Genomic DNA, 11,828 nt, shown 5'->3' with positions numbered 1-11,828 from the left:
GATTTGGGAGCGAAGATGAAAGCATATTCTATTTTCAGATCCGGGCGTTTTTTAGTTCTGCTTTGTCTTTTCACTGTGGAAGGCAAAAAGTCACCTACGGGAAAGTATACCTGCCGAAAAGGACTCCTCTCCCAAGTGACGGAGAACCTGTATACCAAGGCAACTAGTTTAAAATCATCTGTTCCTGTAAGTGGATCCCACTGGTTGAAAAGTTTATTTTATTTATAGATGCTTCTTTACTGGCTTCGTTACTGAGCACCTGGAAACTTTAATAAGCCAAATGATCTCTACAGTCCTGAGAGGCAAGGTAATGCCGCTACTCCTTTTGTAAAGACAGGAAAAAAGAAGATGCAGAGAGGTGAGATGAGTTTGCCGAGGAGTTTGCCATGAAAGAAGTTTGTAGCTAGGCTGGGATTGGAACACAGATTTGCTGAGTTCTCATCCTACATCTGAATACAGGTGCTGATTATTATTATTACTATTAAGTTTTGTACAAACCAGACTTAAGACTCTGTCTCCTTTCCTCTGCTTAGGTTAATTAATACTAGAACATTGTATTTTGCAGAAGGATCTCATCAAGGACACAAGGCTGCTTAAAAAGACAACAAAAATGCTGTTTATGGTAAGATTTATACTACTGTTTTTCCATTTTATTACTTCAACTTTCCTTTTGTCAGTAGAGGTAGGAGTGCATGATCTAAAGGAATGACAGCCAACACAAAAATCACTTGTATTTAATTAGGAAGGACGTTGTATTTATGAAAGCCATACATTTAATGAAGTCCTCCACTTAGAGGAAGAGTGTTACCTCTGCCCCATAGAAAGGGATATTCCCCTGGGACATGAGGGGAGAGTTGGGTGTGGTATGGGGAGAAAGGTGGATTCAGAAAGCCTGGCTGGAGGGACTTCTCTCTAGGTGGTTGCAGTGTTGCTTTGCCAGGGGGGTTGGGGTGATGGTGTTTGCCGTGTCAGGGGGAGTGTGTTCTTGGTAGGATTTGCTCCTCCTGCGAGCACCTGGCTATATGCGACCCTCCCCAGCAACACTTTCAGGTACAAGTCCATTCACATAAGGGTCAGGGCCACAGCCACTGTCCCGCCAGCTTAGGCACCTTCTGCTGAGTGTGTGTGGTACTACTGAGAGCCCAGGGATGCTGCAGAGCAGCTGGGACACCCAAGGAGCTGCTCTGGGCTTTGACATTTGCAGATGCACTGGAAAAGGAAAATCAGAGGTCCCCAGTGTGTGATTCAGCATGGCAGCGAGACACTAAACTTGGGGTGCACATTTTTAAGTGAGTCAAAGTGTGTGAGGTATTTTAGCTTCCTTAACACAGAGATCTAGTCAGCAGGGCCAACTGAGTCAGTTTATCCTTAAACAGAGACCCACTGGCCTTTGAATTCCCCCATTGATTACCTTGGGAGTGAAGGCTCCCTGCCTGCCTGTGGGACCTACACAACAACACTTGCATTTGGGTGGCTTAATCTGCAGTTGCATTACCCTGCTGGTGGGTATTTCACACCTGATACTTGGCTCCATTGCCTAAAAATAGCTGTTTGAAATACCTTTGGGTATCCAAGAGATCCCACAGGCCAGGCAGATAGGACACAGGGTATACAGGATGACTGGTCTCTTCTGGAGCAGCAGCTGGGGGTCGCTAGGATACCCTACAGCATCTTGAATGGTATGGGACACTGATGTGGAGGAATGGAACAATGACACCCACAATGACTCCTGCCGTTTGGGCAAGATGGTCTGGCTTAACTCCTCAGTGTATCTTCCATTTCTTCTTTGAGTGTTCAATAGATTTGTTGGTGTCACTTCTATTCATGTTTGCTTTTACCCATAGTCCTTTGGCTGCCAGCACAACATCCTCCTGCCTTTCCTCCAGCAACCACAGACACACGTTGAGTTGCTTAAAAAAAAAGGAAGCAATCCAATGGGATAGCAAACCTCATGAAAATGTTTTTATTAATTGTATGCTTTCTAAAGACCCATATTTTTATGAGGATGAAGTTTTAGGCTAAAGTTGACTTGTGAGATTTTCATTTGGCAACTCTTTACCTGCTTTGTTTCCAGACAAACTGCAGTGTTCGAGATCAGCTCCTCTCCTTCTATATGAAAAATGTTTTCAGTCATCTTGGAGTAGGAAGTGACAAGTTGTATGTTATTAACGCCTTCCAGGTCCTGCAAGCAAACATGAACGCCTGTGTAAGTATATTCCTGAGAGCCAAACTAACTTTGTTCAGCCGAAAGGTTAGGAAAGGGCTCCGTCACAGTTTTTCAGCAGATAGAAAGAAAGGGTGATTCAGTTATTGCGTGCCCCACACCACAGAGGACCCAGCTTCCTGAGGGCTTCCTCACTGGGGCCAGAGAAGTTTAACACCACTCGTTTCTTCCCAGAGTGAGCCCAGGGGGTGTGGGCAAGGTGGTGGGGACACCATGGAGACAAACCACTTCCCTGCTGCTGATGTTGCCTTGTGCTGCCCTCTCAGCACCAAAGCTGCAAAGAAGCAGGGTAATCACAGGGAGAAATGTGGCTCCTCAAGTTTCTGCCATATAACACTGGTTATGCTTTCCTTCTTCAACAGCATACCCACTGGACATGCGCAACCTTTACTCACATGTCACCTCTGTTCCTCCATACTGAATTTTGAAAGGGCTGGTGGTGTCTCATGAGTAAGTGGGGACTGCAGTTGTGAAGCACATTGGAGCAGTTTCCATGTGCCAGCTGTGCCTGCAGTCAGAGCAAGTTGTCAGGGAGTGATGCTGCCCACTGGCAGAATGTCCCTAGAGTGGATCCAGGTGTCCCAGGGAAGAGGCGCTTTTGCCAGTGGCATGTCAGCATCCCACCCTATAAATAACAACAGGACAGCAGTTAAAGCACACTTCTGCTCATGCAAGATGCATACAAAGACACTATGATGCTACGATGACACTGTCACTTGTGGGTCATTTCTCTTACCTGTTTTTAAGGGCAGATGAATAACAACAGGGCGTGCCTTATGTTGTCCTATGGCTATTTTTTTTTCTCCCCTAAACCTGCAGTCCTCACAAGTCACAGTGTCCCAAAAAGTGGAGCATGACTTAGGGTGAAACATAGCCATGCATATCCAGATAAATGTCCATAGTAATTTTAAAAAGTGGTGGCAGGATGAGAAGTCAATCAAATGTTAACCAATTAAAACTTTGTCTAATCTGAATTGTGTGGTAGCATGAAAGAAAAGGACATTGGTTCTACATGTACGCAAATATTTGCAATGCAAAAATAAGCAGCTTCAGAGATCTCCTTGCAGAGTTATAGCTCAGAACACAACTGGAATATTTGCATGCTGTAAAAAGATTCAAATCTCAATGGGAGAAAACTGCACCAGCTTTCAGGTTCTGCATTTAAAACCATGCTAAACAGCCACGATTTACAGTCATTATTCCCAGCATTCAGCACACTGCTGTGGTTACCTGTGTTTGTCAAAATTCCAGATATTGTATGCTATAATATACTTTACAGAGATTTCATTCTTGTCTGGAAAAGCAATTACACCCTATATAAGTGCCTGTACACACCGAGGAGATCAGATTGTCAACTGCGACTGAATTCAGAATATCAGTTATTTTGAAATACCATCGTGACTAGAGATGGCTATATAACTTAGTAATACATTGGCTTCTGTGCTGTATGGAGACAAAATGTTGCAGGTTTCTCAGAGCTCCTGCATTCTTTTTCATAATTAATGCTGATATTAAACACAAGTCTAAACACAACAATTTACTTTTCTGGATCTTAAAAAATACTGGTAGGAGAGAAAAGACTTCCTCTGGTATTAGAAAAAAAATAGTTCTTTAAGAAATGATGGCTTGTCATGATTTTCTACGAGATGTTTCATTTCTGGAAACTAACATTTTTAAAGTATTTGTATTAATTCAAAGCCAAAAATACAAAGCCATATGAAAGAATAATAGGAACTGTGAACAGAATGAAAGTAATGGATCCTTTGCTAATTCCAAGTTTGAGATTTCTCCATCATGTTATTCCTCAATAAATTATAAAACTAATTCATCCATCTACATAAGCTCTTTAGTTTTTATGACCTGGTTGAGTTACAAGGTGTTTATCAGAAGGGATTTTCACCGTGGCCACATACTTCTGCAATGAATTTGTTACCTTTCAAGGATAAAGTTCTTTATACAATTGAGGGAAACAGTGATACCTTTATATACATACCCACTCTATATTCTTTCATAAATTCAGGCTCTAATTCAGCCAGCTAGAAGCATGTGTGCTATTTAAAAATCCTAACAATATTTGTCTCCAAACTGCTTTCAAAGACTTTGTACTACATTATTAATGATTCTCACCCTACTGGTTCTTGGTTTTGTCCAAACAAGGGAACATTAATATTTTAAAACATTTTAGGAGCCTGAGCCCTGTTTTTCAAAAACACTTAAGCTCTAAAATCTCTAAATCCCTTTTCTGCAGTGAAAGCAGGCTCTTTCATTTAGAGTTTGACTGCACAGTAAAGGGAGCAGACATTTTTCCTTGGATACTGGGAGCATCCACCTGCAGCATCACTGACCTATTAACTTGTTCACGTGCCCTAGTTGGCAACATTGCTGAGGACAGTATGATGTTGTTTCTGAGGTCAGACCCGTGCTCTTACATTCGTAGACTATGGAAGTTTTCTTGTATTTGAGTGGAGTGCAGAAAAGCAATATACTCACTGCAGGACTTTTAATCATTGCTCTGTCATCATCAGTAGAGCTTGCAGACCTCAAGCAGAGATTGCAGTGCCGCTCACAATGAACAAGACCGTTTGCTTGCTCATTTGTTTGCTTGTTTATGCAGAAAGGACAGAGTTTGCAATGTGTACTACCACTCAAGCCAGCATAGTAATTTAAGGTCAGTGCTGCTACCGAATGATTTCTGTGGAAATCTGCATCATTCAAGCTGACCTTAAAAAACAAAAAAGCCCCAAGTCAGAAAGAACTGCCCTAGTTAGAAAGCTTTTAAAGGTTTACAAATTAGAGTTGCTTTTATTTACACTTCCATCCTGTGACGTGACTTCAAGAAGCACAACTTGAAAATGTTTCTGCTCCTTCTTACTCTGTGGGAGGAAGAAAGGACTAACCAACCTTTCCAGTGGAGTCACCCCTTTTCATATGAGTTGAGGGCCTTTGCCTTTTTCCTTTGCAAACACATTGTCATTGTTCGTACACTGGAGAAGATCAGATTTTTCCCTTTTTTTCCTGAAAGAATGATTCTTCCCCTTGGAAAGCCTGGAGTCCCGGGCAATCAGCAAGCCTAGTTGCTCCAAGAGCTCAGCCAGGCATCACCCCCCAAAAAACCCACGCCAGCACAGTTTTGGCCAGCCAGCACCGGTCCCTCACAGCCAGGTGGTGAGGAGAGGCCCCAGGCATGGCGGGGTGTCCCCAGTGCTCCCACTGCTGGCAGCCGTGGCCCTGCTGGCTGGGTTCAGCCCGGGCTGCAGCCTTCGGGTCCTGTGGGATGGGCTGATGGATTCTTTCCTTCCTAAACCCTGATTCCTTCTGTTCAAATCTGGCAGTGATACTGCAGCCCTGCATCTCTGGCATCACAGTGCGGGCAGAGGGATGCCAGAGCTTGACACTGCTGGGTAGTGTGGGTGGGATGGCCGGGGGCTGGGTAGGGTCTTGCAAAAGTCCCAGTGATCTTACTGGAAAATGTAGCTTGACAAAAGGGTGCAGGATTAGTCTACAATTAGCCAGACAGTGGAGGAATGGGCAGGAAAATAGGGGAAGAATAAATTAACTTTATAAACAGATTTGAAGCATTTTCAACAATGTGCAAAATGGCCTCAGTACTTTGTAAAGGCCTTTGGCCCTTGGCATCGCCTTCTCCGAAGGCTGGGAGTGAAAGGGCCTTGAATCTTAGAGCTAGTATGCACTGTGCACAAGCTGTAACTGAAACTGATGTAAAGATCACTGAGATAAATAGAAAATGTTTAAAAAGACTTAGTGGTCTTCTTATCTGTATGTATAGATATACAATTTTTTGTGCTGTGAACTCAGCTTGCCAGGAAGCACACAGGTGAAATAACACATTTGTAGTAGCAGGAGATGCCAAAGCCATGCTGAGTTCACACATTTTACCGGTAGTCCTATGGTGCCACACTGTGGGTTGGACTCATCGTCGTCACTATGCCTTTACATCAGCACCTTTGCTGCAACAAGCTCTTTCGGTTTTTCATCCCTTCAGCTTCCATGTGCTCCATCCACAAGGTTAACTTCTGCGATCAAAAAATTAAAGAAAACGTTTCTTAAGGTAAGAGCAGGAGGCGCTGGCTCTCAGCTGCAGCTGCACTGTTCAGGGGCTGCGGGTGGTTGCTTTTCTAATGCCTTTATCTTCTTCACAGCTTGGAGAGAAGGGAATCTACAAGGCCATCCATGAGCTGGATATTCTCCTTCCCTGGATTCAAGCCTACATACAGACCATTGTATGAAGAACGAGGAAGCGACAGACAGCACGCCACTTCCCTGCTAAGAGCAGACCCTTACCCAAAAGGCCTGAAAATCAGCTGAGTACGGGACATGTAGCAGGACTGGCAGTAACCCTGACCAGCTGAAGGAGAGCCTCTGTGATACAGCAGCATCAAGAGGGATTTTCAAGAGCTTTCACGGTTGGCCTGGCATGGCAGCTACGCCTGTCCTGCAGTGTGAGGGCAGCCTCTGGAGCACTTACAGCATGCTGATGGACCTCTCGTCCTGCTGACCTGCCACCTGCCTCACAGGCAGCCCCCGGACATGTAGCATGAGCGTAACTTGAAATCTGCTGCGATGTGGATCACTCACAATGCCCCATTGCCATGGGCGTGAGCTAGCCATGCCTTGCACCACCCTGTGGGATTACAATTCAAAGCATCAAGAGCCAGTTTTGAAAATCCCTCTTCTAAGCGATACTATGGGGTTTTTTTGTTATAACTATATAGCAGTATACGCAAGCCATTCTACATATAAATAAGAAAATTAATTATATATTTTTTATCAGTATTATTAATTTAAGGTAATATTTGATCCCTAATAAATATACTCCAATTCATGTCAAAACTTTGGTCTGTGACTCATGCATGACCTTCAGGTGTCATATGCTCTACAGGAGATCACACGACACAGAAAACACAATGAATGGATTATTTTGAACTAGGATTGCAAAAATGGTTTGGGAGAGGTTTATGGGAAGTTGTTACTTAAATAGTGGTAGTGGTTTCCAAAGTATCTTTCATATAGTAGAGAATAAAGATGAATTTCTAGTTTTCTCACATTTTTAAATATTTACCAGAAGAAACCATCTAGGTGATGAAAATATTCCCAATCTGTATGTTTGTACTTCCACAGGGGTGAGGTTCTGCAAAATTTCAGATCTCAGTGCTGGTATGTCAAGGGCATTGAATACATCGATGGTGCTGACACGAAGAACCTGAGCCAGTTCCTCCTCTTCACTGTGACCTTCTGCAGCCCAGGGGCAATGGTTGGTCTTTGATTGATGGGAATCTTTTGATTCCAGGGTGCAACTACATATGCTCTCTGAACAGGTTATAGTCAGTGCACCTTCATTTTTATTCCTTCAGGGAGCACTCAGAAACTCTCTGGGATCCCCATGCAGGTGGTAGCCAGAGCAGTAGGAGGCAGCCTCGCTGCTCCCACTCCTGAAGTCATTGAAGGAGACACCACTGCTGTTAGCAGGCTGTTGATCTTCATCCAGGTGAGTTGTTAGTGGCTGGTGAGTGCTGAGGAGAGAGAAAATCATCATCTTTTCCTTAAACTTGCAAATCACCACCCAGCATCCTCAGAAGGAGAAAGCATGAAGCTGTGAGTGAATCCAGCTTATGACATGCTTCTGTTGTGATCAGAGCTACATGCTAGCCCCTACTCCAGCAGCTCCTTACAACCCCACCTCACCTCTCCCTGCCTGCAAACTGTGTGTGACCTGTCATTACTGATGCCTCAGAAACTTGGAGTGTGGCTGGCTTTTTCTCCCAGCTTCTTCCATAGCTTTGCAACACACCGCATTCCCACTGGTCAGTTGTGGCAGAAGCCAAAGAAAAGCATTGCAATGCAGTAAATTGCAGTGTGGAAGTTACTCATTAGTACCCTTTACTTCATTAAAAAAAAGGAAGGATGCCATCATTTTGGGAACCTGCCAAGGCATTCAGCAGATCTCAGTGACAGTGGCTTCTGATGACAATATATAACAAATGCTCTCAGACAAACGCATAGGCTTATCTTCAATAAGAACACAAGGCAATTCCTTTATACTTATGTTTAATGTGAAGAAGAGGGGAATAAAGACATGAGCTTTCAGCACAAACAGTGACCTGCCATATCATTGACTTTCTAGCTTTGTATTCTAGCAATTAACATTGAGGAACTGTATTAGTTACATGTTGAAATATAGGACATTATTCTGTTCTCTGTTAAATTCTGTTAAATTAAGATGGGTTCTGATAACGTATCATTTCCACAATGGTAGATGCTCTTGGGAAATACCACTGACTGTGGTACCAGGACAGCAACGACAGTGTGCACTTTGTGTGCCCAGTGTATTCTGGAGTTCAGCAGTCAGTGCCATGGCACCGGTACACATCTTTTCCAGGGGCCACTTGATATTCCTGTGTTGACTTTAGTCATCACATATTGAACATCCCCGTTCAGAGGAGATTGCTAGGCATGCCTGTTAACATATTAGGATAAACATGGAGATGTTTTATTCTAATATGTAAAGAAATGTTCATATGTGGTGGTTTCTGTTTGCTGAGCATTTTCTTCTCTTACCATGATTTCACCTGATGATGTACGTCCCACAGGTTTTGTAAAAAGAAGGGCTGACTCGAAGAACTCTAAAAGGAGGAAAAAATCCAACCCTATCTGCCATGGACAATTCTCAGGTAAATTCCATTTCTTGTTACTCTTCTGAAAATGGGAAATCAATTATGCAGACAAAAGGAAATATGATACATGATAAACATGATATACATGATATGATAAACCAATGTTACTTCTCACATAACTAGTCAGATGGTGACTGAAAGCTTCCCTATGCAGAGTTCATATTTTTTTGACCTGTATCATTTTCACATCATCTTTGATCTCCAGCTTCCTCAGCCACTGACATGAAAGGACAGAGCTTGGAAACAGACTGCCTAGGTGACCATGGTAGGAGTAAAAGAGAAGAGTAAGAATATTTTGTAAGATAAATTCAGTAGAAAACTGTCCTATAAAACTAGTCAGTAAGCAATTTTCAAAAAACCATAATAACAACAAAATAACACAAAGGACTCAACTGGTGAGGACTGTATCATATGCTAAAACTATTCCTAATACTTTAGCACTACAAATTTAAACCAGTTCTTTGTGAAGGATAACAGATATGCCTGACAAAAAGTGCTCTTATGCATACACTTTCTTACTCTGGGAGACTGCAAACCTAATGTGCCATCCTACATAGTGATTTTGAATTTGACAGGGACCTGCTAATCCAGAACAAATAGGGAGTAATATATAAAAGGTGCAGGCGAGGGCAAGAAAGCTGCTTTATATCCCTTATGCCAGAGGAATACCAGCTCCAGCTGAATGCCTTGCACATTTAGCAATGAGACATGGATTTAATCCTCTATTTTATTAGTAGTGTTATGTTATATTATTTCATTATTTGCTATTTTATTAGTAGAAGTAGTCACAGTATACAATGCACCAGGTTTTGTTGCAGTACCTTACCAGGCAACTGTGCTTTATTTAAACAAACTATATTATAAAACAAATGAAGTCTGAACATAACATTCCTGGCTCTGACGAATCACCTTCAAATTATTTAGATCTTACTGAATTTCCTTTTTTTGGCTGTTTTGGAATGGTCTCCTTACATTAGGAGATGTAAGTAAGATGACTTAGTAAGATGACACCTAGGAAGCTAATGAGACCAAACCACAGTCTGAACTCTCTCTTTCAGATTTCATGAAGCAGGTTGTTGCCAAAATAGCACATTCAGGGAGAAGAAGCAGGGAAAGCTGGCCCAGTGCTTTAATGAACTGGAGGCTGCAGAGACAGATCAGGGCTGACACAGCCCCCGCCCCACCTGAAAGGGCAGGACCCATCCTGGCTGAATCTGGCTGGAGCAGGAGCCTGAAGGTTTCCTGGGGTGCAATGCTCATTCCAGGGTGAGCTGGGCAGCAGGGGGACCCAAGGAAAGGAGGGGTAACCGGCTGAGAGTGTGTCCGTTAGCTCATCCCTAAGAGCATAACTCTGTAGTTTCAAATGTTCGCCCTGCAGACAAACAACTGTGTTGAAGTCCCACCATCCTGTGAAGTCAACATTCAACATCAGCTTGCATGGTCAGGGCAAATGTCTAACTAATACAAGAGGGCTGCAATTCAAAATACATTTTTTTCAAATAGAACCAAAATGGTTAATTAGAGGGATAGTGGCGAAAGTGGTACATTTAACATCATGGTCTTTTCCGAGCATGTAATTTAATTTTCATTTAATGTGGTGTCCTTGTTCATGGATTTGTTCACACAGCTCATCCATTTGATTGTGAGATCTAGGTTTGCTTTCTGCTTTAATGGTTTCTGTCCAAAATCTGGTGTATGGAATAGAAAACTGACGGTGGGCATGGCCTCACCAGCCTTCATCAGATGTCACCGTCTGGTCCTCACTGCTGGCAGGGACCAGTAACCAGGATCTGGGGACTCAGTGCAGGGGCCCCCATGGTTACAGGAGGAGGAGGGTCTGCTGCTTCTTTACTGCAGAAGGGAGCCAGTGACCCTGTAAACAGAAAAACTTCCATGCTTAACTGGAGGATCCATGGGCAATGATTTCATGTGATTCAGGTTGCCAAAGATTTTTCTTGTAGAAATTTTGCTGAGCTACCAGATCCAGTCAGTGAGATATTTTTTTTCTTTTTCTCCCATTATGAATGCTCGGTGTTGAAAATGAAAAATATCAGAAGTGGTCTACAATGATGGCGTGTGGATTATTTGTGTTTTCTGCTATGCTAAGGTGCAAAGGTGGATACGAGCTCTGTGGCTAAAAGTAATTTCACAAAAATGAACACTGCCACCTGTTTTTCAAAGGGGTGTAGAGGTACACAGGTGACACACAAAGAGACAGATGAGCTTTGAAAGGGGCCTGAATGATTCAGATAACTAATTTTCAGATTCCAGCTAGATTTAAGCAGTTTGTTTAATTATTAATCAACATGCAAGTATCATGTTCTTCCCCGGTGGTCAGTGTGATGCCCTGCAGCAAAGTGGTGGGGAAGGGCTAAGCTCCACTGCCTTCATCCATCTGACAGGAAAATCAAATTATCTTACTGTACAAAAACTCAGGACTTGGGGTTCTTGCCCTCATTTTGTATATGGCTTAGAACACTTTGCAGACTCTTAGTTGCCTTAGTTATAAAATGAAAGCAGTAACACCTCTGGGCATGGCTCATCCTTTCATGCAGTAATGTAAATCTCATTCTCAAACCAATCAAACACTCCTGAATGAAAGGCAATATACGGCAGCTGCAAAATAAAAGTCAGTGTTTAACAGAGAAGTGCTGCAATGTGACACATGTTATATTGAGGCCACTTAGCAACAAGTATTGTGTTACATCTTCACAGAAGCATAGCAAAGTAATTAGTATTACATGTATCTAACTGACAATTCAAAGTAATAAGTATGGACAAAAGCTTTTAAAACTGGACGGGTAAAACAAAGCTTTTGAATTTTTCAGATCAGACTCTAGGTGTCACCCTTAGAAAACGAGACTCATGTTGGACTCGGTTTACTTTTGACTCTTCAGTTGCAGCATGTTCTG

General features: G+C 42.7%; 1 protein-coding gene across 1 annotated transcript; it reads left to right on the top strand.

Moving 5' to 3' along the window:
* On the top strand, positions 1-6,998 carry IL26 (interleukin 26). The gene is made up of 5 exons (XM_055712521.1): positions 1-186; positions 566-622; positions 2,075-2,206; positions 6,228-6,293; positions 6,385-6,998. Exons 1-5 carry the CDS (start codon positions 16-18, stop codon positions 6,469-6,471), a joined length of 513 nt encoding a protein of 170 aa, XP_055568496.1. The 5' UTR covers positions 1-15; the 3' UTR covers positions 6,472-6,998.
* The last annotated feature ends 4,830 nt before the right edge of the window (positions 6,999-11,828 follow it).

Source organism: Falco cherrug, chromosome 5 (assembly GCF_023634085.1).
Source record: "Falco cherrug isolate bFalChe1 chromosome 5, bFalChe1.pri, whole genome shotgun sequence".
Taxonomy (NCBI): Eukaryota; Metazoa; Chordata; class Aves; order Falconiformes; family Falconidae; genus Falco; species Falco cherrug.
The sequence above is the reverse complement of the archived record's forward strand: the minus strand, read 5'-3'. Positions and strand labels throughout refer to the sequence as shown.

Excerpts from the sequence above, each read along its gene's own strand:
- IL26 (XM_055712521.1), top strand. The coding sequence starts at position 16 with ATGAAAGCATATTCTATTTTCAGATCCGGGCGTTTTTTAGTTCTGCTT. Across the intron at positions 2,207-6,227 it reads AAGCAAACATGAACGCCTGT|CTTCCATGTGCTCCATCCAC; the intron begins GTAAGTATATTC and ends TCATCCCTTCAG. Across the intron at positions 6,294-6,384 it reads TAAAGAAAACGTTTCTTAAG|CTTGGAGAGAAGGGAATCTA; the intron begins GTAAGAGCAGGA and ends TCTTCTTCACAG.